The following is a 27,612-nucleotide window of genomic DNA, read 5'->3' as shown; positions in this document are numbered from 1 at the left end:
TGTCAGAAGGGGAATAGAATATTAACAAGCCAGAGCCAGCATTACAAAGCAGAAAGATGGTGCTATAATTTGATAGACTTATTAAACCCATCGTTTCTGGTGTTAAGAAAGCTGTGTTGTAGTCTTCTGCAAATGTGAGATACTAATTGGACTCTGTTTCCATACAATGCATTTATGTGCATTAACTTAGTTTAAGCAATGATAATACGTTCGTCGCTTGAATTCCGCAATCAGAGTTTGTCCTCTGTGATGTTTTGGGATCCCAGGACTGGGGAAAAAGATGTCAATATTTTCCAGCACGTGGAAAGTATTCTTACAGGGATCATTTCACAGCAACGTAAGATAAGAACGAGAGGGAAAAAAAAATGCCCTTAAAATAATTAGGAAAGGGAAGGGGCCCGAGTCTGAAACTCTAATGTGAATATCCATTCTGCTCCCAATTACACAGACTGAGAGCAGCAGAATTGCTCTCCCAAGACTGCAAAGCTAGATGGCAATCTTCAGAATTAGGCACAAGCGATATCAATTACCTACGGTTTCCCTGTTTGCAAAGGGTTCGTTTTTATTGATGATTTTAACTCACTTTAAAAAAAAAATGGGTTTGTTTACAAAAAGTACATTTGGAGTTGCTGGGAAATGCTCCAGATAGCAAAAGAGAGATGAGGAGAGCTGGGGGAAGGAGGAGGAAGGCTCATTTGGGCTCCCCAGGGCTGAAGCATCATCATTGCTGGGGCTTCGGAGCAGAAGAGGGAATGTGGAAGGAGGGGAAGAGCAGATCCAGCTTTTGGGAAGGAGCTGCCAGCAGGGAAATGCAAGCGGGACGAGCTACTTTCTGCCTAATGCTGATTTTCTTTTAATGACAGCAACTATAAAGCCTTGCAATACAGCAATAAACCAGAAGACTAATAAGACTAATATCAACCCGCCGTGCCGCAGGGACCCAGCACGGCCTCGGTGCCACCGGAGCGAGGTCCCGTGCCACCGAACAAGCCTTCTCCATCCCTATTTTGGGTGATATCCCATCAGCGTCCCTACTTAGGGAATCTTAGGGACATCAGCCCCATTTGCTCTGTGGGCTGCAGCCAGTTGTGAACGGGGAACTGGCCAGAATGAGAAATTATTTTAGATTATAAAGGACTTGGCTTTCAGATGGAGATATATCATTTGTTTTCCTTTCTCCATGGTTCAAATGGCTTCTTCCTGTGACTGGAGACGGGATGAAGTCTTTCTAGATGAAGTACATGGGGTTTTATCTGCAAGATTTTATTAGTAAGATTTAATCTGTGAGATTTTATTTGTGCTTGTGCCTTCGAACCACGTTGCTTAGCTAGGGAAGGGCGATGACACAGCTTGGCCATAAGGAAACCACGGCGAGGTTGACCTCTTGTCTCTGAGCATCTGCTGGTTTCTCTTGTGTCTGAACCAAAGTTCATGCATCTTTTCATCATCATCATCACCACCATCAGCACAAAGTTGCCTCTTCATCATCATCACCATCATCACCATCAACACAAAGTTGCCTTTCGAAGGTCTGCACTTCTTGCTCAGCGCTACAGGCCATGGGCACCGCTTCTAATGTCAACCCTTCCCCTCCAAACCCTTCCATTGCGGATAGACGCAACGGTAACTACTAGCATTGAACACGGGATCATATTTTTTAGGGTTATAGTGGAAAAATATTGCTCTTTTTTGAGGTGATTTGTTGAGGAAGCCCCCCAAAGATGCTAGCTGTACACTTCTCTCCTAGAGATGAATCATAGGCAATTAACAGGACCAATTCTAATTAACTGACATAATTAAAAAACTAATAATGTTTAACATTATTGTTTTATACAATGACATTAGCTTTAACAGCCTAGCAACACATCAAGGCTTCATTTGCATAGTCACTGAGTATATTATTTATTCTTGGTTTCTTTGGTAACCAAATTGACAATAAGAACTGCGATGTGAATTCCTAAATTGTTTTGCCATATAGCTTCATAATTTATGCCATTGGCAGTAATTGTAATGTCTGTATAATTTCCTTTTAATTATCAACTAATGAAATTTACATTCATTTGGGTAAAAAACAAATATTCACATTCAACTTCCAATCACCTGGCCAAATTTCCAATCAATTTGCCGATGTTTGCCGTGCCTTATGTTTATTTATATTTTTGACTATCAAAATGTGGGAGAAATGAGGAGGAAAACTCTTGGAGTGTTAATGGTTGGAGGAATAGGGATTACTGCATGTGCCACCACTCAACTCTCCCGACATCCATATTTTAGGATTTGCCTCTTTCCAAAAGGAAGGGAGAAGCTATGGACTTTCTCGCATTAAACTCCCCGGATTTGAAGTGGAATTAATTCTGTAAACTTTAATTGCAGAATAATCTCTGCCTGTTCCCTTATCTCTTGATTTATTACAGGCATTTATTTCGAGTTTGGAAATTTCTCATCAGTTTCCCAGGGAATTAATTTAGTTTTTCCAAAAGAAAAAAAAAAAAAAAAAAAAAAAGGAGGGTTGGGGGAAGGAAATTGCTTCTAAATTCAAAATGAGCTGCTAATTACAATAATTATTTCTTGAAATTATATAGAACTTTACACATATGAGTATAGTCATTTTGTTAAAAAAAAGAAATATTTGCACATCATCTTAATTGAACTCAGCTTCTGAACACAACAACACTTTGGATCTTTTTATTTTAAATAACGGCACTTGGGAAGGTCGAGTAGGCCCTCAACACTCTGCTTGCGCCTTGACCCCACAAATGCCCAGGCATGGGCTGGTGTCCATCCCATAGGACAGTCCCATTGGGCCTGGGGAGGAGCCACCCTCATGGGGACCCTCATGGGGACTGTTGTGGAGGTGTTCAGCAGGACCCTCACCTCATGGGGACCCTTGCAGAAACCCTTCCTGGATCTTCATGAGGATCCCTGTGGGAATCCCCTCATAGGGAACCTCAACATGGATCCTCACACGGACCTTCAGCAGGACCCTCATGGGGACCCTTGCAGAAACCCTTCCTGGATCTTCACGAGGATCCCTGTGGGAATCCCCTCACAAGGAACCTCAACATGGATCCTCACACGGACCTTCAGCAGGACCTTCATGGGGACCCTTGCAGAAACCCTTCCTGGATCTTCATGAGGATCCCTGTGAGAATCCCCTCACAAGGAACCTCAACATGGATCCTCACACGGACCTTCAGCAGGACCTTCATGGGGACCCTTGCAGAAACCCTTCCTGGATCTTCATGAGGATCCCTGTGGGAATCCCCTCATAGGGAACCTCAACATGGATCCTCACACGGACCTTCAGCAGGACCCTCACCTCATGGGGACCCTTGCAGAAACCCTTCCTGGATCTTCATGAGGATCCCTGTGAGAATCCCCTCACAGGGAACCTCAACATGGATCCTCACACGGACCTTCAGCAGGACCCTCATGGGGACCCTTGCAGAAACCCTTCCTGGATCTTCATGAGGATCCCTGTGGGAATCCCCTCACAGGGAACCTCAACATGGATCCTCACACAGACCTTCAGCAGGACCCTCATGGGGACCCTTGCAGAAACCCTTCCTGGATCTTCACGAGGATCCCTGTGGGAATCCCCTCACAGGGAACCTCAACATGGATCCTCACACGGACCTTCAGCAGGACCCTCATGGGGACCCTTGCAGAAACCCTTCCTGGATCTTCACGAGGATCCCTGTGGGAATCCCCTCACAGGGAACCTCAACATGGATCCGCACACGGACCTTCAGCAGGACCCTCACCTCATGGGGACCCTTGCAGAAACCCTTCCTGGATCTTCATGAGGATCCCTGTGGGAATCCCCTCACAGGGAACCTCAACATGGATCCGCACACGGACCTTCAGCAGGACCCTCATGGGGACCCTTGCAGAAACCCTTCCTGGATCTTCACGAGGATCCCTGTGGGAATCCCCTCACAGGGAACCTCAACATGGATCCTCACACGGACCTTCAGCAGGACCCTCATGGGGACCCTTGCAGAAACCCTTCCTGGATCTTCATGAGGATCCCTGTGGGAATCCCCTCACAGGGAACCTCAACATGGATCCGCACATGGACCTTCAGCAGGACCCTGATGGAGCCCCTTGTTGGGACTCTCTTGGTGACCCTTGATGGGACCCAACCATGGGCCCTTCCTGGGATCCTCCCTCCTGAGGACCCTCATGGGGACCTTGCTGGGACCCTCATAGGGACCTTGATGGGACTCTCTCGGGGATCTCCACAGGAACCTGCATGGAGACCGTCATGGGAATCCTTGTGGGGATCCTCATGGATCCTCATGTCCTCATGTCCTCATGGACACTCAACAGGCACCCGCCACAGCAGAGGCAGTGGCTTGGGACCCCAAGTGAGGACCTGCCCCTTCCCTCGCTCTCCCCACAGCAACATCCATGAGAATTCCCGGGAGAGCCCGGGCGGATGCGCTGATGGCAGCACCTCTGCGAACGGACCCCATGGAAAGGGAGCCATAAAGTCCATTAGAGTCAATTACCTTTAAGTGATTTCAATCCAGATTTGATGCGAAGCCACATGAGACAAATTAAAACAATTAATGGACAATCTGGGCCAGTCCTTGAAGGGAAGCGCTTATTGTTTGTGCCTGGATTTTTCTTCTTCATCAAATATGCCTCCTGCACATAGAACCTATTAACTCCTTTTGATTAGAGAGGAAAAAAAGGAAGTTTAAGAATAATAGTTGCTAATGGGAGATGTTTCTTGAAGGAGAATGGCATGATTTGGAGAGCTTGATTGCAAACCAAGTGAAGCTTCAGGAATGGCAAAAATGTAGAAGCAATGAGGACCTCAAAGCCAACCGGAGGAGATCCCATCTTTCATGCGGGGACAAGGACACCGGAGGAGGGAGCATCCCGGGGACAAGGACACTGGAGGAGGGAGCATCCCAACGTCAGCCTCCCGCTGGAAGCAAATTGCTCCTTCTGCAATGGGGGCTCCATGGCGTGAAGGAGCCCAAGGTCGGGGTCGTTCCTCAGGTGTCCCCAACCCTGGAGCCGATGGCTCCTTCCTGCCCCGATTCCCATCTCCCGAGGAGCCCGTCCCCAACGCGGTGGCAGATCTGGCCCCGCATGCCCGTGCACAACCCACACGAGGGCCCTCGCCGAGCGCAGGCTCCTTAAAATAAAAGGAATGGGCCGTTTTTAAGAAACGAGCATCTGCAAGAGGCTAATTTTACCCAGCAAGCGGCAATTGCGAGCTGCGTTTGGGTCCGCTGCACAGCGCTTCCATAGCGCTCGAAAATTCATTTCATTTCATTATCCGAACTGTTCAAGCACCCCACTTTGGATCGGAGAAATCTTTCGAAACCTGCAGGAAACTCATTTACCCCTGCTGAGGCTCCAGCTTCTTTTCTTGTATTAAGGTAGCGTTGTCTTCCTTGGAAATTCTGGCAGATATATACGGGAGATTTGTGTTGAAAAGGAAAGGAACATTTGCGGAAACCCACGGCGGAGAGGAGCCGTGTTATTACTCTTCCCTGTTTTATTTAGGTCTGTTTCAAGGCTACTTTAGTGAGCTCTCATCTGTTACAAATACAGTTCTTGATACATTAGAGAGGGCTGCCTTTGAGGTGATGCAATGGAGAACAAAGAAAAGACCAGCTACGCCCCGAGACTTTGCTAACTTGCAGTATCAAGTTGAAAAGAGAAAAAAGAAACACAAAAAACCCAGACAACACACCGTAATCAAAGCAGGTTTGCAAATTAGGGACAAATCAATGCATGGAGTGTACCTGGTGTTATAGGTCCCTGATAACAAGTGCCTTACCTATTTTCCAATTCAAGTTGCGAAACTTGACCTAGATTCCAGATAAGAGTAGTTTAAGGAGCTTAAAAAGATGTTGAAGACAACATGGGGACTCCAGAAACTCAAAGAGAAAGACTCGGTTGAAATCATGTAACCTGTACTCATGAAGGAGGAAAAAGAGGTGGAAAAGGAGCAAAGATGGGAAATGCTTTGAAGGAGCGACGAAGATAGGCTAGGGGGGAGATTAAGGAATGGAAAGGTGGGAAAATAACAGCAGATAAGCAACAAAAGCAATCAAAACCGACGTGTGAGATTGGTGTTCTTCCTGCAGCATTTATTGACACGAGATGAGCCAAGAAAGCCTTTCCAGAGAGGGATTTTGCAGGACAGAAGCTCCCTAGATGCTGGGAACACCTTCCCCAGCACAACGCCAAGTTCTTTTCCAGTTTTCCTTGGGGAAACGCACTGGAAAACGAGCTTCGGCTTCCGGTCCGGAGCTAAGTGCTGGCCCCTTGCCCATCCTAAGCTGGAATTAGGTGAGAAATGGGGAATTCGGGCAGTTATCCTTGTGTTATCCAACTCGGCTCCAAGAAGAGTTGGTGCAAGGGGAAGGCGCCAAAAAGCGCGGAAAAATAGAGGGGAAATCGCGCGAAATGGAGGGTTTGGAGGCGCGGAGCGGCGCGCTCCGGGGCGGCGCTAGGTGGCACTGCGCGCCCGCGCATCCCGCGCGCTCCCGGCCCCGGCTGCGCCCGCATCCCAGCGGCGGGAATTAGGGAAAAGGGAGAAGCCCTTTCGTATTCCGCGCGGTTTGGGCCCGTTGGGTGCGGGTCTGCACCGCTGCGCTCCCGCGTTAGCTCCGGGGTGGATATTGCACGGACAGGGCCGGGAGCAGCCTTGTTTTTCCCTGCGGAACCTCCAATATTTACTCCTCAGACCCTGCCTTGCTGCCCACCCGGACCTGCTCCGCACCGAGGCTCCGCTTGCTCCGACGTGCCCCATCGCGCTGCTCCGGCAATAAAAAATATATTTTTATTTTATTTTTATTTTATTTTATTTTATTTTATTTTATTTTATTTTATTTTATTTTATTTTATTTTATTTTTTATTTATTTTATTTTATTTTTATTTTATTTTATTTTATTTTATTTTATTTTATTTTATTTTATTTTTATTTTATTTTATTTTATTTTATTTTATTTTATTTTATTTTATTTTATTTTATTTTATTTTATTTTTAGTTTAGTTTATAGCAAGTCCCCAAACATGGGACCCACAGACAGGGGAACTTAGCTCCAAAACAGGTAGGAAGAAGTGGGAGACGTAGACTGTGGGCAGGAAAGGAAGGATGGATGGAAGGATGGATGGATGGATGGATGGATGGATGGATGGATGGATGGAAGGATGGATGGATGGATGGAAGGATGGAAGGATGGATGGATGGATGGATGGATGGATGGATGGATGGATGGATGGATGGAAGGATGGATGGACGGATGGATGGATGGATGGATGGATGGATGGATGGATGGATGGAAGGATGGATGGACGGATGGAAGGATGGAAGGATGGATGGACAGATGGATGGATGGAAGGATGGAAGGATGGATGACAGGATGGATGGAGTGAAGGATGGATGGATGGATGGATGGATGGATGGATGGATGGAAGAATGGATGGAAAGATGGATGGATGGAAGGATGGATGGAAGGATGGAAGGATGGATGGATGGATGGAAGGATGGACAGATGGATGGATGGAAGGATGGAAGGATGGATGACAGGATGGATGGAGTGAAGGACGGATGGATGGATGGATGGAAGGATGGATGGAAGAATGGATGGGTGGATAGATGGAGATAATGACTCCTAAGAGGAATGGAAGGCAGGAAGGATTCCAGTCACTCAGTGTTCACCTCCAAGGTGAGCTCCGGAACACGTTGCCTCAGCTGGGATGAGGCACTGGGCACCAGGCCAGAGATGCCAACCCGCCCCTGGCCTTTGGCAGTGGCACGTGGCACGTTGTCACCCGCCTCGTGGCCATGCCCAAACGTGACCTGTGTCACATCCCGCAGGGAAACTCCCCTCTAATGGCACAGAGCATCCGTCCCCGGGGACGGCCGGGAAGGGAGCACCTCGTCGCCAACCACCCAACGCACCCTACAGAAGTTGACTCATTAAATATCAGGGATGGGTTTTTTTGCTGCTAAAATGATGGTGCTTTTTTTCTCAGCGAGAGGCCAAGATGGTTTTATCACATCCTTTCTGCAATGCAATCTAAGAGCCGAAATCTGGTACGGTGTAAAGAGCTGTAAGCAACGCTCTCATTTCGCGAAGGCAGAACTCAACGGCAGTAGCACATTTGCAAAACTGTTAGTACAGAACCCCCAAATTTATCACTGTCTGTCATTTTTCAATATGCTCCTTTCTAAGCCCAGCTTTCTGATGAGGAGAATAATTATAATTGAGCTCCAGGAACTTGGGGCTCCATTTGCAGCTACCAGATTGTTTATCAAAATCAAGACCCGGAGCAGCAGCTGGAGGACGGGGAAGAGCGAGATTGACGGGGAGAGCAGCCCGGTCCTGTGGGAAGCGGCTGAACAGAAGGGAATTTAATGACTGCCTCCAAACACGAGTGATCGATTCGCTGAACCCGCTCGAGCAAGGCTGCGCGGCGCGATTGGTTTCGCAGGATTCGTTATTCGGGTACGTTTATTGTGCTGCGAGGGATGGAAATTCCCACTAAACGGACTAGGCAAAATTGAATTTGTAGGGGCCATTTTGTTGGGAAATTCCAGAATTCCTATTGTCCCGGCAAGGGGCAAGCGCGGAGACGCTCCGTGGGCTCCCGGCACCGCAGCCCTATCAAAATGAGTCTCTGCGCCATAAAAATATACCAAAATTGCATTTTTAAACAGCTCTTTACTGCATTTTTGCAAGTTTTGGAGGAGTTTTCTCATTTCCCATCCGACATTTCCTGGCACGGGAGCTCTGAACATAACGCCAAGGTACGAGCAGCAAATTGGTTCCAAGCAGCGAAAAAGAGGGTTAGTTACAAACTACCAGGCGGAAAATAACATCGGGAATGGGTGGAAATGGTGGCTAAAATCCAGCTGTTCCCAACCTACGGAGCGCGGATCCCTGTCGCCCACGGGAAAGGGTTCGGACTTGTTTTGTAGCCGTCCTATTTACACAGGGTTTTCGCTTAAACACTTGCTGACAGAAGTCCTTGGAAATCCGTGGGAAAAGGCAGCGGGTGACGGGCTCGGAGTGGCGCAAGATCCCCCGTTTCCCCGGATCTGAGCTAATTCCTGGCACGGCACCGTGCCGTGGAAGCTCCGGGATGCTCCTACACAGGTCGGGATTAGTGGTTGGTTAGGCCAGGCACAAATATTTATTTCATTTTCGAATAACAAATATTGTGAGAGGAAGGATGAAGTGGGGAGCAAGCAGACGTTCCCCAGTTTGGGTTAAACGCTTTTAAAATGTCTTTATAAAACACAGGCAGAGTGAGGGCTTCATTTTCTCACTAATGTTATGTTTGCAGCGCGGGCAAGATAAGAAGAGCCCTTTTTATTCTTGCCCAAACTACTCATGCAACAAAACTCTTATCTTAAAAAGACATTGACAGGAACAGTTAACACACTGTATAATTAAAGCAATAAATTAATTACCAGGCTTCCCTGGTGACTATTAAACACTTGAGGCAAAAGAGCTGTCTTTTGCTGCTTGTTGAAGGATTATTACTGTTTAGCTTGAACGTTAGCTCGAACAATTTAGGCCACTTTGCCAACGCATTGAAAGAAAATGCTTACTACTTATAGGCGTGCAAAAGTTGTTCGGTTTGGTTAAAACATATATTATTTGCTGGCTGCAACATCCAGCGCCCTACATGAACCAGGTTGTATCTTGTGAGTGGAAGAAGCGTGAGTCAGAGCAACCCGGTTTCCAAAAAGGAATGTGTTTTGCTTTATTCCCGGGCAAACCTCTCACCGAGGCGATTACAAGCAACACCTGAGATGGGCTGGCGTGCCAAATGCTAATTAAGACTTAATATCTGATTGGCAAGGCCTGGGGGTTACACCCAGAGGATGCGAGAGGGAAGCTGAATGAACAGGAACAGCTTTTGTTGGGGAGAAGAAAGGAGAAGGTCTCAGCGTCCTCCTGAAGAGCAGGCCCTGTGGAAAAGGCCCTTCTCCAAAGCGGTGTGGTGGGTACTGGTGTTTGCAGCGTTATCTTCACTTGGAACTCAGTTTTGGAAGGAAAAAGGACAACTTTGCTCCCTTCGTTCTCTCTTCCTTCCAAGATTTAACCGTATGCTTCTGTAGGAAAATATATTGCACTGTGGTTCTCTGCCTCTCATAACGCAGTAAGAGTCCCACCGTTCACGAGTATCTCTAAATCGCTAGCATAACTTGTCCATGTCTTTTAAAATATGATTTTAGTTTGCAATTGACTTATTTTTCTCCTTTCTGGCTCTTATTTCTATTCTTACTTCCTATCTGAAAGCCCCTTAAAAGCACTAAAAGATAAGGAAATTTGGAATGATGCTGTTTGCAATAATTACAATCTGTATTTGATGTTATATGAGATCTTAGTGGAGAAAAAGCCAAAACTTAGAAATTATCGGATGTTTCTTTTTAGACTACCAGACATCTAACAGATTATTAGGTCAAAACCGGCAAAATGAGATTTTGCCACATTTAGATCTATGCTAGGTCTAAATTTTGAGTTTTGAGGGACAACGGATACCAAAATACTTGGTGTTTTTTGTTTTTTTCTGAATTAGTTTGTGGCTGTAACTGATCTCCTTCTTAATGGAGGTACAAATTGTACATTTGAATAATGACATTGAAGCATTGCCTAACTGAACAAGATCTAAGAGCTGAAAATTGTGCTTGCATTCATCAGCTCGGTATCCTATACATAAACATACGTGTCTCCTATAGACGATGTGTGTTACAGGAGCCAAATCCAAGCTGGGTGAGGAATGATGAGTCCAAGGGCAAGACCGAGGCTCCAAGCTACAAGTTCTGTCCGTTCCCATTCATTTAGAGCAGCTATATGCAGTGCCTATAAGAATGGGGTGGTCTCACGGCCTCTGTTTTGCTTCATTTTTGCTTCATTTTTGCTTCATTTTTGCTTTTTTACTAAAAGAAAATGAAGTGACAGGGCCGGAGGCTGCAGCCCTTGGTGAGGAAAGAGCCAGGTGAGATGGTGGTTGACGCTGGGAGCATCCTGAAGATCGGCCACCAAGGGTTAGCTCCTTGGATCTGCCCCGAGGGCATCTCCCATGACAGGGATTTGAGAGCATGGGGAAGGAAAAGGGGTGTTTTCCAGAGGTTGGGAGTGACGGATGCAGGGAAAGGTGGAAAACGTGGAATATTGCAGCCTGCCTTGCGGCTTTCGGCCGCCCTTGGCCGCATGAGGACGGACTTTGGAGCCGGGCGCTGCCTTCCTCCTCCCCGGGGAGAGAGCACCCACAAGTGTGTGGGAGGAGAAAAAGGGCAATATTTCCTTTTCTTTTGAAATACTGATTAGAAATCAATCATTATTAAGCCTCGCTGGAAAAAAAGCGACCAGGGGAGCTTTTATGATGTGTGTATGATGGGGGGACGCCGGGGCTCACCCTGCTGAGGGCCCTCGCTCCCCGAGCGCTTATTTTTATTAATATTTAAAGTGGGAAGGAAGGGAAGGGAGCGGAGCCCGGCGCGGCCTCCCCTCAGGGCCGCCCCGCGGCAGGTGAGGGCGGCGCGGCCGCCTCAGCGCGGCGGGAAGGCGGCGCCTCCGCCCGGGAAGCGGGGCGGGATCCGGCCCGGTCCGGTCCGATCCGGGTTCGGTTCCGCCCTCAGCGGCCCCGGGCTCCGTCAGCCGGGGCTGCTTCCCGGGCTCCCCAGCCCCAATTTTCCCCATTTTCTCCTCCTTCCTGACCCGAGCGCTCTTCCTTCTAGGCAGCCTCACGGAGCCCTGGCCGCGCCGCCTTAGCATGTCCTCCCCGCCTAGAGGTGAGTCCATAATCCCAAAATTGAGTTATTTCGGGCCAATCTTTCGGCTGCCTTCCACGCCACAAGCGTTTCATGAAGCGCAACGGCCGTTTGCGGCTTCCCCCCCTTATCGGGATACCTGCGGGGTCCGGATAAGCCCAGAATTGAGGTGTTCCTCACCGGCCGCTCGGTCAGTGCCCCAGGTAATTGCAATTAAACAGATTAATTTCACTTCGAGCGGCTCCCTGGTTGCATAACTGGGTGTCATACCCAGCCCTCACGGGGAGGAGGACCTGCTTGGCAGACAGGTTGCTTTAGAAGTTGATGCAGACAATGCAAATCTTACTGAAACGCCTTTAAAATCATTATATTTTACTTCCTGCGGCATATCTGAGTGTTAGTTTTTGTGTCCGTGTATTTATATGCGTGCAGGATGCATGCCAGGGCTCTCGGCTGCGCAAAGGTGAACCTTGAACGGGAATCCTGGAGGCAGGAAGGGAAAATCAGCTGCCAGGAATACTATTTCCTTTGGAAAGGAGCTTCCAAGGAAGTCTATTTTCTCCCAAACTGTGGGTTATTATTATTATTATTATTTAATCTACTATGGAAAGGTGTTGGCAGTAAATACACGGTTGTGGTTGTCGCCTTCGACCTGCTTCTCTCCGGCCTTGATGCAACTCGTCGCTGAGCTGTGGCCATGTCCCTCTTCCTGAGCAACAATATAATAATATAAATATCATTATGTGGTGAACTTTACTCGGAATGACAGTATTTTGGGTGTAGATTGGGCTTTCCTGCATGGAAACTTTACAGCAAGGGCCCCTTCGTAGGCAAACACGGAGGGGTAGAGATTGTGGCTGTTATTGCCCCATTTTCTTGCCTCGCCGGAAAAACAACTCAATTCCTGGGATTTTTCCTTTGAGGTAGAGATTTCGGCCTGAATTATCTGAGGCCAAAGGGAGAACCGATCCCAAATTGCCCTTATTTAGGGGTTAGCTGCTTAAGCTCACTGTTGGATGGCAAGGGAGGAGGGAAAACACCTACCCAGAGGGAAAAATGAGTTTTGTGATGTTATTTAGATGCTTTCCACCAAAGATCCAGTGTATCCATGGAAAACTTCACCTATGCCGTGACTGTAAGCATACGGAATTTCCATGTTGTCCTCCTGTCTGGATAAACCACCATAGGGAAAAATGAGGGACAACTTGGGCTTTATTCTGTATCCAAGGAAATATACTTTTTTCTCGCTTGAGATCTAAGCCCTCAAGGCTGTGGCAATATCCCAATTTGCTGTTCGAGCAGAAGGTATGATCAAAAAATTAATTCCTTGTTTTTTGCTCTTTTAATTTGTAAATCGCCTAAGAATTAGGCTTCTAAGTGCCTTAAGGGGCACTTAAACCTTGTGCGCTGAATTTCTTTATATTTATTTATAATAAATTCCTAATTTAGTCTCCTGGTGTTTGCTGGGGACGCACGTTAACGCGGATTGAAAATCTCTCCGGTCTGGATGAGCTGCTGCTGATTCACCTGGGCAGTTACATAAACCAAATCCGTGCAGCTCTTGGTGGGAATGAGATCCTTCCCCTGTGACAGCAATAAATATTTCAAGTTGCCTCATTATATTTTATTGGAAAGTGCTTTAATTAAGAAGTGTGTTGGATTGAGCAAGCTTCCTGTTAGTGCTGCAATATGTCCAAGTAGGATTGTTATTATTGAGGGAAGTTCGGGGAAAAACGGTGAAGTTCCAAGACTTGGAGTTTCTGTAGATGAAGAAAATAATTTACAGTAATATTTTGTTTTAAAATAATAGGATTTGGAAAAACTGGAATGGGATTCCAAGTAGGGTTTGTCCCCCTGGAACGGGAACGCGGATCCTCCGGGATGCGCGGCACAGGCATCCAGCCGACACTGGATGTCACCATTGCACAACACAAACACAGCTGCAGGTGACTGGGAAATACAGAAAGCAAAGCCTGACCTGCATAGAGCCAGTTCTGGGCTAAATCCGAGTTCCTGTGCGGAGTTTGTGTAGTTTAGAAACTTAAAAACACAGAATCATTTATGTCCTTACGATGGAAATACCTGACTCCAGCGTGAAGTTGTATCGAGTGGAATGGAATAATGGAATTATTCCCTCTGCCTGCATAATAAATCCAGCTTTGCTCCTGTTTGTGGACAGAGAGGAGGAACGCGCGTATCGTGACGACGACGCTCCTGCTCACGGAACACGTAACGAGGGAGGACCGCGGCTCCGAGGGAAGTTATCTCCTCTACGGATCCTCCTGCGCCCGGATCACGGAGGAAGCCGAGTATGTGAAAAAGGTATCTTGGAAGTTGTTCTGTTCCTTTCTTTGTCTTTATAGGCAGCATGATAAGCAGCAGTAAGTGAAAACAGAGAATTCTGACCTTATGGCAGCGTGCAGTGGTTTATCTGGAAAACCTTTTATTTATGCATTTATTCTAGGAACGCTTTACTCTGCATTAGCAGCTCAATTATAGCGTGCGCTGTCTTAGCTTGGGTTAAACCCCATTGAAATGGGTGTTTTTTCCACCCTTCATTCTGGCCTGCCTAATGCCTTTCCTGCTTTCCTGAATCTGGAGGAAATGCAGCTGAAATGTAGTTTACTGAGTGCTTTTAATGAGCTCCTGTGTAGTAACAACCTAAGAAGTGACTTAAATCATTTCATGTGTTCACGGCATGTGCTCGTGGCTTCCTGCATGTCTGTTTTGAAACTTTATATATGCAAGAAATATCAACTTCCATCAATCAGGTTTATGCCAGAATGCCCTGGCATATATATGGCATTTCTTGCTTTGTTTACAGGAGGGTATTAATAAGAAACAAGGCTTTTTCAGGTTGCAGCTGGGAATGCTGGTTGTTAAAGCTGGTTTTTTAAGGTAATTCCCACGTGTATTTCCTTTCTCAGCTCCCTCAAATCTCAGGTAATAAAGCGGAGTCGCAGAGCAGTTCGTCAGGCCCCAGCTACAGCCCCGTTGTGGCCAAGATGGAAGAAACGGAGCAGCAGCTCCTGCTGGTGAGCAAGGAAAATCAAGTGCTGAAGATCAAGGTGAGTCCCTGGGGATTTTAAAGGCTTATTTGGCATCTAAATAACGAGGCCATGGCTTTTATTAAAGCACAATATCTGCTTTTTGCACAATTCCTCCTTCTAGCTGGAAGCTACAAGAGAAGCAGGTGTCCAGGCTCTCCGATCTGCCTCCCAAAAGCTCCATGAGAATTACCACGCTCGCTCCGAAGAGCTTAGGAAAAGGCAGGAGAAGGAGAAGCAGCAAATACAGGTACAAACCTCTCCTGCAGGTAGGGAGGGCAACGCTGGCAGTGCCAAAGCCAGTAGATATTCCAGACTCCTGGAAGATATTTCTTCTGGGTTTTTTCCCTTGGGGTTGTATATAAATGTGTTTCAAACCTGAACCATTTCGAGGGTAATATTATGGGTCAAGTCATCTTAAGGTATTTTCTTTTTCATGGCACTTTCTCATAAGTTTCTTAGGTTACTGTGGAGTCAGCTCGTGGCAGGAGGTAGTTCTGGAAAGCAGAGTTTTGTATGTGGGCTGTGGCTCTGCGCTGCACACTTTGTGTCTAGGAGCCCCAGTGCCTACTTGTGCAGTATGGAAAATGAAATATTTATTTTGGTTTTCTTTTCGGATCCTTTGAATGGGGTTGTAGAACTGGCTCAAGCTTCAACCTGGAATTCCCTTCGTTTTTACCCTTTCCCTCGCAATATAGAAGTGTGATCCTGACTGCAGATGCCCGGGATATTTTACAGCAATGATTTAGCAGTGATGCCAAGTTGTGTCACCTGTGGGAGTGTGGAAGGACCAAAAAGACCAGGATGCTGGCACTGGGAAGCATCTTCCCAGAAAACTAGCCTGGTTTGGAGGGGCTGCCGGATTGAAATCTCATCTCCCCGAGCCCCAAGAGGGGACGGGCCAAGGGAGAAGGGTGGCATGGAGCGCTCTGCCATGTCCCCAGCCCCGAGGCCACGTGTGTGTGTGTCCCTGCCCCGTCCCACCGCAGGCCTGCAACGTGGAGCACGAGCAGAAGCTGCAGAGGAGCACGGAGGAGGCGAGCCGCCTCGCCGCAGGGATCACGGAGAAGCGCGCGCGCATTGCCCACATGGAGCAGAGGGTGCGGAGGATGGAAGAGGTGGGTCCCCCGCAGCCCTCCGAGCGGGAGGCAGCTCCTGCAGAGGCCTCATGTTCCGAAAATCCTGTTTTAAAACTATTCCCTGGCCTTCCTGTAAGTGCAGGGTCAGTCAATGCAATACCTGGTAAATGGGGAATAGGGGGCATCTTCCCAACACGGAAGTTCCAGGAATGTAGCTAAGGCACCAGTACGATGGAGAAGCAACACATCCTGAAATGCAATCAACCCAGGAAGAGACAAATTCACCCACGTTTTGAGCATGCATAATGTGCATTTTGGGGGCAGTGGCTATGCCTCCTTGCATGCTGGAAGGCAGATTTCACCTGTGTAAGCTGCATGGATTTGCCTTCTGCATAGGAGAGATCTCCTATGTGTTAGAAAAAAGGTGTTTTTTTTTTTTTTTTTTTTTTTTTTTTTTTTTTAGCCCATAGAATATGGAACAGGGCACTAAAATGCAGTATCCACTGGCAGCTGAGCATAATCACTAGACTTAATTTTTAAATCAGTGCATTGTTGTCCCTTTCTACATGAACTCGGAGTGCTAAAACTGGTTTGAAAGTCCATGGATAGATGATTATTGCTCCAGACAGTGATCCAAACCATCCAATACTTAGCCCTCTTTTTCCTGCTGATCAAATGATAACATAACTTGTTCCCGTAGGAAAAGAAAACTCTGCTGGAGAGGAAGCTGTCGCTGGAGCAGATGCTGCAGCAGATGATGTCCAAGCAAGAAGACAGCAAACGGTGATGGAATATTCAGATTATTCTTTATGGGGCACCAGCCAAGAGCTCGCTCAGGCCTTGTGACGTGCTCTGCTCTTGTCCCCCCAGGTGCCTGGCTCTTCAGCAGGAGATCTCCACCCTGCAGGAGCAGATCGGCCACCTGCAGCGCCTGATCCGGGCCCAGCACCAGAACCTGCGCGCGGTCATCCAGGAGGTCAGGCAGGGGCTGCTGCAGGGGTGCCTAAGGAAAATCCCAGACTGAGTTAGAAATTGGTCAGTTATCCTACGTTTGAGTTTTCCTATGATTTAAAAACCACGGGGATCTCTCTATGCTTTTAGAGACTTGAAATGCCTGCATTTTTTTCTGCTATGGACACATACTTGGCACCGTGGTTTTATCATAGAAATGTTCGTAATGTTTTAAGTGTTTTAAGCCATTAAAAACTCCATGTCCTAACTCCTAGGTGGAGGAATTGAACAATGAACTCAGAAATCAAGATAAAAAAATCGAAGATCTGACAGAAAAGCTCAATATCCTCGAAGCTCAGGTAAAGTGAGAAAGGCGAAAATCAACTTAGACAATTTGGGGATCAAAAGTACTTTTCTAAAATTGTGTTAGACTTCTGGGCAGCTCAGTACAGCTTACAGTAGGACTCTCAGTCAAGGAATAACATGCTCTTTTCCCTTGTGTTATTCCCACTTTTATTTTTCTCCTTCCTTTTTTTAAGCAGTTATTCCCTCTTTAAGCAGTCAACACTTGTGTAATGGGAAGGCTAAACTAGCAGTGACTTCAGTGTTGAAAGATCCAAGTACCTGGCATCGAGGAGACGTTGGGGCTTCACTGTGTCTGCAGTTATTTAAACTACACCTGCTGCACTCACAAATTAAGGAACAGCAGCAAAATACCCCAGCAAAACTCGTTAATTTCCTGTCTTCAGGGTTGCATGGAAACGCTGAAAATAGCTCTGTGCAAGGCTGATGTTTTTTCTTTCTTTCTGCAATCCACCCATTCCTGTGGTGTGGGCTTCATTTTAACTGGTTTGGATTACAACTTAATGACAAGATCCTCACTGTTTTCAGACTATTCTCTTTACTCATCCCCTGGGATGGAATGAAATTCCGGAAGATCTGTCTGTGTGTCCCCGTTGTGCTGGGTAGCGGCGCGCGCCGGCGCTCCCGGTCTAGTTTTATCTGCTGCTTTATGCTGAGAAGATTTCTTTTTTTCCTTTGCAGAATAAAGAGCTTAAAGAAAAAGTGGAATTCTGGTCTGGCCAGTCCACGAGGAAAGTTTCCAAAGGGGTCACCACAGAGTGAGTGTCCGGGAAGGGCCGTTGGATGTGGGAGTAGAGCATGGGGGGCAGCTAGGTGTGTTTAAGGTTAGATTTCCTCCTCGGTGATGCCACCCGTGTGCCCTTCACTCCGCAGCGCGCCGCGAGGCTTTGCACCATCCCCTTACGTGATGCTCACCAGGCTGCGGAAGCAGGAAAGCTAGGTGAACGCCTGCGCCTTGCTCGTCCTTTTTTATTATTTTTTTTGCACGTGTTTCCCTCCTGAACACCCGCATCCTTTTTGCTCCTGCAAAGCATCTCCCACCTTGCTGCTTGTGGTACCAGGATGGTGCCAGAGCTGCTCGGGGAAGAATAAACCTGGAAGCAGAGCCCGAGGTGACGGGAGGGTGACACGACCCAGCGCAGCCCCAGGGGCAGGAGCTGCTGCCACCAGCACGTGCTAAGGGACTCTGACGGTACAGACTGCAGCATTAACTGAATTAGGCTTTTTTGATGCCATTTTTTTTTTAAATAATAAACTTTTAGATATTGTTACCCCCTCGCAGTTGCCTCTTTCCTGCCTGGTGACAAGGGTGATGTTAAGACTCAGGTCTGGCTGTGACACTGAGGGGTTGTCAGGGTTGAGGGCCCTGGCCTGGCTCGGGCACCCCCGGCTCTTCAGGGCCACCTGGGTGTGGGACAGAGGGACCTGCACAGCCCCCTCGAGGGACCAGGAAGCTGCAGGGTTTTGCAGAGGAGGAAGGGGCTGCCCCAGGAATGAGCTGGGTTTACCTGGATGCAGTTTCAGGAAAGCAGCTCCTTTTTCCTGCCCTTTAATGTGCCCGGGCTGTTCCCTAGGGCCACCAGGAGCAGCCCTGCCCCTCATCTCCTCCCAAACGCTCCCACGGGGCCGTTTCCAGCAGCTGCTTAAAAACACGATTTTATTTGGAAAAGAGCAGCGCAGAACCCAAAGCGCAGGGTTACAGTGCACCCCCGTGGCTCGGGTGACACAAGCGCTCGACGCCCCGGGTACAGCGTGACACCGACACAGCAACAAGGGACTGAAACAGCCTGGAGCAGAGCACAGAGGTGGCAGTGGGACCAGGAGGAAACATTTACAAGGTAAAATACAACAAATCTTAAAGCAACTGAAGTGCTTTGCAAAGTAACTATTGAACCAGAATTTTCATTAAAATGTGTGTTCCCTGCATGGAGCTGCTCTCCTACCACCGGCTGCACTCAGCAATACGCTGCCCCTTGATTGCCAGAAAGATCCATGTAAGATTTCCAAAATAATCCTGCCCTTTTAAATAGAGGAGTTTTCTTTCTTTTTTCCTTGCTTGTAATGAGCCAGTTGCTGTTTCCGGAGTTTTTTGCACTTCCAGCTTCAAGGAACACCCCTCGTGTTTCACCCTCCTACAATAACACCCTCCCAGGCCCCCTCTTACGGTGAGATTCAGAAGATGCTTCACAAAATCAAGGTTGTTTTTCCATAGATGATGCTCTTCTCTTTCCAAACTGTCCCCGCAGCGTGAGAATCCGATACCTGGTACTTACTGCCTGCAACTCTCCAATCCCTGCTTGGATTAGCGGCAAGACCAGCGCCGTTGCACAATTCCCTGATTAATTTGTTCAGAATTCCCTCTTCCTTCGCCCCATCCCCAAAGCGCCTCCCGCACCCGCTAGTAACCCTGGCACCTTGGCAGCACTCCCTCACAGGCCCCATAAAATCCTTCGTTTGCCTTAAAAATCCCTGATGCAGAGCAAGAATTATAAAGGAATCATAAAGCGGCACAGAAAACCCACCCGCTGCCGTTCGAATTCCTATAGCCCGTCTACATTGACCTCATATAGTTCCTTCTTTAAAAGTGGAGGCTCTTTTTAAAAAAATAAAGTTACTTTCCTTCTAGGCGGTAGCCTGAGCGTAACGACGAGGGCCGGGGAAGAAACGAGGGCAGAAATTTTCACCAAAACGGCACCAATTGGGAAGATGATTCCAAGAGCCTCCCGGAGACAGAGCTTTGCCTTTCGAATCAGTTCTCTGGAGGGAAAACCGAAGCGCGATCCCGAGGGAAGGCGGCAGGTTTGCTCCCGCTGGATTCGGCGGCGCTCCGGGAGGCGGGATGGGGGCCTAGCAGCCGCATCCCCCGCGCGGCGCCGGCGGCGGCTCCGGCTCCGGCTCCAGGCGGGCGGCTCCGTCGGGGCCCGGCGCCCGCTCCACGCACTGCTCCATGCGCCGCATGATGAGCTCCAGGAGCGCGGCCACGGCCTCGGCCACGGCCCGGCCCGTCGCCGCGCTCGTCTCCAGGTACGGGATGCTGCGGCACAAACGGGAAGAGCCGCTGGGAAACGCGCCCCCGGGATGCAGCCCCCCTCGGGGACGGCTCCGGGGCCAGCGGAAGGAATTGGGCGGATTTGGCCTTCGGGTTTGGCTGGATGCTCCTTCCCCCCTCCAGAACTCTGGTTTCTGCTACATATTTTTGAACGTACATCCCCGCTCAAGCAGAACTCTGCTCCCTATGAGGACCCTCCATTTGAAAGCCCAATAGGTGACATATATATAGGTGATATAAGCCATTTATGCCCATTATTTTAAAGCCCTGCCCTTTTCCCCATCATGTCACCATGATCTCGTGGTCCTGCTCATGCTTTCAGCCATATTCCCTGGCTGCTGAAGCAGAACTTCCTCCTTGAAGTCCACCCTGCTCTTTAGCTATTTGCCCCTCAGTGAAAAGGTGCCTATAGATAAGCACAATTTAGCCAAGATGGAGCTGTCTCCATTCTGCAATCCCACCTCAATCCAGTAGAGTACCCTCCAATTCTTCTTTTTCCATCATATAAAGCTTCCAGCATATTCTCCTCAGCATCCCCGAGTTACAGGATGCCTGTGACTGCCTCTGGGTAGCCCTCACCTCCACTTAGCCACTGTTATTAACTAAATTTAGCCTCTCTCATCGTTTGCTTACCCGTATTTGTCGGCCAGGTCTTTCGCTTGCCTTTCGTTGACCTCCCTCTGGTCTGATAAATCCGCCTTATTCCCAATCAACACGATATCCGGGTTCTCACAATACGCATTGGCTTGCAGCTGACCTAGGAGGAGAAAGAAATTGGAATTCCTGGAAGCCAAAGAGACCCCAAACAATCCTGCAAGGGCCTTCTCTACAGCAGCTCTACAGCCAAACACTTCCTTTGCCTGGTTTCCAGCTCACCACGACACCTAGAAGCCCAAAACACACGAGGAAGCCTCAAGAAGTCAAGCAGTGTAGGCACAGCTCTACTTACTCATCCAATTTCTGACATTTAAGAAGCTCTGTTGGCTGGTGAGATCAAACATCAGGAGGAAGCCCATGGCGTCTCGGAAAAACGCCGTGGTGAGGCTCCGAAATCTGCAGGGAGGAAAAAAGGGGAGACAAGACAGCTCTGTTAATGCAAACTGAGCCCTAACGCTCGAGGTGAACGTATTTTTGACAAGTCTTAATTGAATGAAGGAAAATGAGAGGTAGCGCAAAGCTTTTCCGAGTCATTTGGGCAAAAATTCCATTAAACTCTCGTGAAATACGAAGCATCCGTGTGATTTAGTGGATACAGGTTCCCATGGAAGCAAAAGCCACGACCTTCATCTTCACTGTGATGCATCACATTGCTCGATAGCTCTTAATCAGAGTGTTAGCAACCCACCAGGGGAAGCTTCTGTGTGAAAACAACATTGCTGGTGACTAAGGAAATGGGACAAATTCTGTCCGATTTAACTGCAGAATAAAACCCGGGGAGGGGAAAATAACAGGAGCCTTTCACAGAGCTGGGAGCTGCATTTAAGTCTCCACAGATGACACCAGGAGTGACACGAGGCAACCACACATGCTCTGTGACAGCAAAGGCCAGTGCACGTGATGGCATGAGGCCACTGAGGCCACTTAGGGAAATGCCATGGGCAGTCGGCCCTTTAAAATATAATAGGATCAGAAAAACAGGAGAATGGGATAGTTAGTCCCTTCCAGAAGGGCTTAAAAACACGTTATGAAGCCAAAAACCACTACAAAACCCCAATGAATCAATAACCCACGTGTGCTGGAAACGAGAGCTGTGCTGTGGCCATGAACAACCGGCTTGAAATTCCTTCCAGCCCGATTTTCTGGGATGCTCTGACCTCAGTAACAAAGCCACGTTTGGAAAACTCGTGACACACACGTTTGTTGTCCCAAAATAACATGATTTGGGATTCTTCTCCCCCTCAAAACAAAGCAGGAGCTGCAGAGACTGCCCTGAAGCCGTTACCTCTCCTGGCCGGCCGTGTCCCAGAGCTGGAGATGCACCTTGAAGGCCTTCCCTGGAGCTCCATTGGGGCCTTTGCTGCTGTACACCTGCAGAAAGAGCAGCTCAGATCAGGGAAACGAGCACCAAACCCAGGCCTTAACCCAAAGCTGGGCTTTACTAGTAACAGCCACTTCAGAGGGAGGTTGCAACAACACCTGGAAACCCAGAAACATCTTCACGAGGTGCCCCTTAAAAATAATTTGGTCATATGCAGGGGTCTGGCGCTCATTAGCAAAAAGAAAGGGTGAAAATTAACTTAAAGACAGCAATAAAACCCCCCATGGTCCATTTTTGTTGTCTGGGTTAGTTTAGCAGATTCTTGGCAATTTTTACAAGCAGGAAAACAGGGCTCTTGCATTTCCCTCATGGCAACATGGGGTTTATGGACAAGGCCTTATCCAGCATTAACTGGGGCACCAACCACACCGGATTTTGTAAATTAAACAGCTTTCCTGGGGCACCTTCCTATAATATTTAGCAAAGGAAACTGGGAATCACAAGGAGCCAGTTTTTGAAGCGACTTGAACACACCAGAAAACCACTCATTTAACCTTTAAAATCTCTTCCTCAAGAGGAAGGGTTTTTTTCATGTAAGACGGTTTCTCCCACCCTTATCAAGCATCCTACGCCAAAAATACGCTGTAATAGGGAAATTAGCAGAGAATTTAGACAGCAACCTTTAGCAGGAAAGTTCAGCACTGCAGGATGAGCCCGGGGTCCCTGTGCAGACACTTTAATGAGCCTCTGAGCAGCCAGGAAAGAGCACTCCAGCAAGGAGCGTGTTCAGACACTCGCTGGCAATAAAAATCCCCATTAATATTTTACTCTCGTTGCCTCGGTGGAATCTAACGTGGGGAAGGAAGCAGCTTCCAACCTGTGCATCGAGCTGAACCGGTCCGGGCTTACACAACACCGAATCTGGGTGATTTCAGCCCAAATCCGGATCCAAGGCGCTTTTATTGCACCTAAGGCCTCGTGATTAATTTTCTAGCACTGCACAACTACAACTACTGCATTTTAATTGGCAGCATCCCTAGGGACCTAAAAGCACCAAAATATGCCCTAATTAGAGTATATGCAGATCTCATGCCACTGCCTGTGAAATACTTCAGGAACTTAAAAAACAGCGAGTTTAAACAGGTCCCTGTCGTTCAGCTGGGCAAGTAGCTACAATTTCCAACAAGGAAATGTCTATAAGCATTGCCCAGGCTCTAATATCTTGTATTTATTAGGCTTTTATTATTTAAGCAAAGTACAACTGCTGCTATTAGCAAGTTGATTTTACACCCTATATCTAGCCTGTATCTAGCCAAAAACTGGATCAGGAAAATCATTATGAATATAGGTGTTATCCTACAGTAAGAGAAGCAATATGCTAATTTGCTCAGAAATAATGAATAAAGAAGAAAAAAAAAAAAAGAAAATAAATCAGATGTTATTTTTACAAGACAACTTACCACCCGTTTTTCCCGGAAATCTATGCCCACCGTCGTGATGAACTTGGGATTGAATTTGTTATCGGTGTATCTGTACAGGAACGTGGTTTTTCCAACCCCGGAGTCTCCGAGGGCCAGGAGTTTGATCAGATAATCATAGTCTCCATCAGTCATAGTGCTAATTTTGAGGAACCTGTGCAAAAAGGAGGAAAAAAAAATTATTGAAACCAAAACTCCTGTTTGTTTTTGCTTCATTTCTATTTTTGTCCATGGAAATGCTGCTGCCCGTGATCGAGGTTGAGAATGATGTTTGTGTAATCGCATTCCTTTAGGCTGCGAGGTTTTCTCCTGAAAAGGCCAGAAAATACTGAAAAATACCAATGAAAAGGATGCAAAGTGCTGGGGGACAGGAGCAGAGCCCTGCAGAAAAGGTCTTTAATTGTGTCCCCATTTGGCACCATCGCAGGACAGCAGCGGCCAACAGGCCATACCCCAAAGGGATTCCAGCAATTCTGCTCTCTAGAATTATTTTCTTATTTCAAAGGCAATATTTCTATTCCAATTTGATCACGTACCAATTTTATTACACCTTCCCTCACCTTTAAGACGCAACATTTGAGCTAGACTCTTCAGTGCAAAAAAATTCACCTCATGTTTACCCATCTGCAGCCTTCTGCAACTCAAGTGGGGCAAAATTCACCCTTTGGAGAGGAGGAACACGCGGATTTCTCCATCCGGAGTCCAAGTCTTCTGGCAACCACACGTCTAAATCCATCTAAACTCCATCTAAACTCGTGACAAACCAAGCCTGACAGTTGTGGATGTTTCCTTTTGCCTTATGACAGATGTTAACTTAAATTATATGTGCCATAACCACCACACGCCACAATGCGGGGAACGAAGTTGGGTTCTTAAATGAAGTAGGCTTGTTTTTTTTACTGAAGGAAAACCAAAATTAGTTCAAGGCTATTTCTTTTACTGAAAACATATCCATATTTTCTATTAAAAAGTGAATAAAATAGCATTTTAAGTTAAAAAATACGGGCTGCACTTGCACTGATTCACGAGCATGGAAAGGGATGGAGAGGAGAACAAACCTGGCTTCCTTCTTCCATGTGCAGCCTATTCCTTAGGAACTGGGAATATGGTAATTAACTGGAATCTAAATTGCTTTCCGAAGTGCAGGAGCCATCTCCTCTGCTGCAAAGCAAATCACCGCCACCACGGTCCAGCTAAACTTGAAAAAATAGAGATTAAATTAAAGCGATCTGATCCAAATGTGATACTAAGATATAATGCCGCATTATTCCCAGCTCCATCTGCCCTCCCAAAAAAATCCTAAGGGCTGAAGCAAGGAAGACTTCCTAATATAAACCTGGAAGAGCTTCTTGGTCTTTGAAATTCTTCAGTTTTCTCCTTGAAATAGAAACGTGACGTTCTGTAACACTACCGGAAAGCCTCTTCCAGCCCTTTTTTTGGGAATATTAGAAAACCTTCCTTTTCCCACATTTCCTTTTCTTCTCAAGCTCCGGACTGGTATTTCAAGACATGGATACTGTGTCAGAATATACTAGAATATCCAAGGGAAAAACGTAGCTACTGGAAGGAGAAAATAAAGAGGCACACGAGAACACCATGGAACACTAAAACGGCTGCTTATCCATGAGGTAAATCGGGCAGGACGACAAGGCCTTCCCGCTGTAAGCCTATTTTTATCCTAATTTGAGCAATTTCAAGCATATTCCCCCACTCCTCCTCTAGTCCCTCTGCCCTAGAGCACTAACCTCTACCTGTCCCCGCGTTCCACCCCACACGGAAAACCCCAGAAAACCTGTTGCCGCTCAGCCGGGGCGACGTTTGTCACCGAGGGAGTCGATCCGCTGCCAGGAACACGGCCCACGGGAGCCGAACGGGCTTTGGTTCCTCCTCAAAAGCAAACAACCCGACCAGGATGCAACCGGAGCCGGCTTTTCTATTCACAAACCAGGCCCACGTAATAACCGGCACGGAGACGCGGCCAGCAACGGGCGCCGGAGCGGGAATACCGCGCGCCGCGGCCCATCCCGCCATCCCGCAAAGATTACTCGGGATGAAGGAAAAAACCCGCTCCGAGCTCCTCAAACCCGTCACGCTGTCCCAGGAGACCCTGGCAGCTCCGGGGGTGCCATTTTCCCACATCCTGCTCCATGCCGGTGGATCCGCTCCGAATCCCTTCCCTCCACCCAGGGCTCCACCTCAACCTGCTCCTGTGAGGCGAGGAGGGCCCAGCTCCTTTGTGGTGGATAGGAAAAGCAAACACCTTGCAAAAATAAAGGGGAAAAAAAACCCCAAAGGCGGCCAAGGCCTCACCCAGCTGCTTCCAGACGCTCTTATTAAAAAAATACCCGGGTTATCGCGTGGAATAATCCCCGAGGGGCTTCCAGCAGCTCCCTGCTGGCCCTCGGAGCCTCTCCTGCTCATTTGAAGGCAAGCAAAAGCCACCGTTCATTATGTTACTTAGCTGCCTGCGTGTCGGGTGAAAAAAAACATAAATGCTATGAAAATTTATGAGCTAATATAGTTATCTGGGAGGCACGACGGGGTTCGACTTCCCTTTTAACTGCAGCAGCAAGATATCATTATCCGCACTTCATCTCTCACTGACCTTATCAAACTCCTGTTTTGCATCCAAAACTCATCAGGAACGTTCTGCAAAACCCCGACAAAAGGCACCGTTTTTCATTACCGCAGCTCTCCAGATCGCTATTGAAATGGAGGAACCCTGATATGCTGGTGAGGACCCAAAACCGGATGATTCCGTGTGAAAGGGGGACACAGGGCTGAACTCAGCTCTCCACCTGATCCCCAAAGCAAAAGCTTTGGAAAAGCTGCATGGAAAAGGATGCACTGGGATGCAGGTGTAAGACTAGGGAGGCTTCTGGGTTGTACTGCCTGCAGGCTGGGGCGATCTACAACAGAGGAGAAAAATAGATGAAAAAACAGGCAGATTCGTGAGTCAGAATGAGGCAGAGCTGTCTGATCTTCCTCTCCAAAGTAGCTTCTGAAATGCAGGAGAAAACGCGGTTCCGCTTGGGAACTAAATTTAGGGATGAAAATTTACTGGCAATGGTAAAGAAGGTTTCTCAAGAGAGAAAGTCACCAGTTCTAATACACCAGGGGCTTTTAAACGGCGAAATCGCAGCCTTCGAAGCGGGAAATTATTTCTTCTTTGTACCTGGACAAGCTTACGTGAGCGCTGGAGCACTCTGATTACTCCATGAAAGGTTTTAGGAATTTTGGGGAAGGCTGTTCCGCATCAGCCGAGAGCACGGCCCCGCTGCTTGCACCGGGACGGGCAGAAACCAGGAAAACTCCCCGATTTTCCCATCGGCAGCTTCTTTCTCCCAAGGAAGAGCCGTTCCGGGCTCACTCCAACTCATCTGCTCGTTGCTCCTCCAACCTACCTCCGGACGGGACCATCCGCGTGCTGATCCCCGGGAATTGTCTGCTCATCCCTGGGAATCCGCCTGCTCCTCCAGGCTTGCAAAGGAGGAGAAATCTGAAAGCTCATTTTCTAACGTGCAATTGCAAGACTGCAGGATTCAGGATTAATCACCCCAGAGAACTGCTTGTTGCCTGATCAGATTCCTGCTTTTTGGAACGCAGCGGCTTCCCAGACTTTCCTACTGCCCGGTTATTTCTGAACGCCACATTCCTAGCCTGGAATGGGAGATATTCCAGCACTCACCTGCAAAGAACAGTCAGATTCTGATCCCAGCCGCCAAATCCAAGGAACCTCCAAGGTGGGAAGCTCCTTATTTGCTTTTACACCAGGAAGACCGGCGGGGGCGGCGCGAGGCTCCAGCTACTCCGTAAGATTTCCTGAATCAAACCCCATTTTTTCCTGTTTTATTCCCCCCACACACATGCCTGCAGGTTGGCGATCCGTGTAGCCCATGGCAATC

General features: G+C 47.8%; 2 protein-coding genes across 2 annotated transcripts; one reads left to right on the top strand and one right to left on the bottom strand.

Annotated features, from left to right (window-relative positions):
- Positions 1-11,764: 11,764 nt before the first annotated feature.
- CCDC68 (coiled-coil domain containing 68) lies at positions 11,765-18,142 on the top strand. Its single transcript, XM_088527883.1, has 10 exons — positions 11,765-11,783; positions 13,942-14,095; positions 14,746-14,830; positions 14,934-15,059; positions 15,799-15,927; positions 16,589-16,671; positions 16,759-16,864; positions 17,115-17,198; positions 17,884-17,960; positions 18,076-18,142. The coding sequence occupies exons 1-10, from the start codon at positions 11,765-11,767 to the stop codon at positions 18,140-18,142; spliced, it is 930 nt and encodes a 309-aa protein (XP_088384009.1).
- Positions 18,143-20,049: 1,907 nt separating this feature from the next.
- RAB27B (RAB27B, member RAS oncogene family) lies at positions 20,050-27,182 on the bottom strand. Its single transcript, XM_088527892.1, has 6 exons — positions 27,112-27,182; positions 23,690-23,861; positions 22,194-22,279; positions 21,201-21,304; positions 20,885-21,008; positions 20,050-20,236 (listed from the first exon to the last, which is right to left on the bottom strand). Exons 2-6 carry the CDS (start codon positions 23,840-23,842, stop codon positions 20,050-20,052), a joined length of 654 nt encoding a protein of 217 aa, XP_088384018.1. The 5' UTR covers positions 23,843-23,861; positions 27,112-27,182.
- Between the last annotated feature and the right edge of the window lie 430 nt (positions 27,183-27,612).

This window comes from Tinamus guttatus, unplaced genomic scaffold (assembly GCF_059628265.1).
Source record: "Tinamus guttatus ecotype Peru unplaced genomic scaffold, ASM5962826v1 Tinamus_guttatus_pri_ptg000293l, whole genome shotgun sequence".
Classification (NCBI taxonomy): domain Eukaryota; kingdom Metazoa; phylum Chordata; class Aves; order Tinamiformes; family Tinamidae; genus Tinamus; species Tinamus guttatus.
Note: the sequence above shows the minus strand (reverse complement) of the source record. Positions and strands in the feature narration are given on the sequence as shown.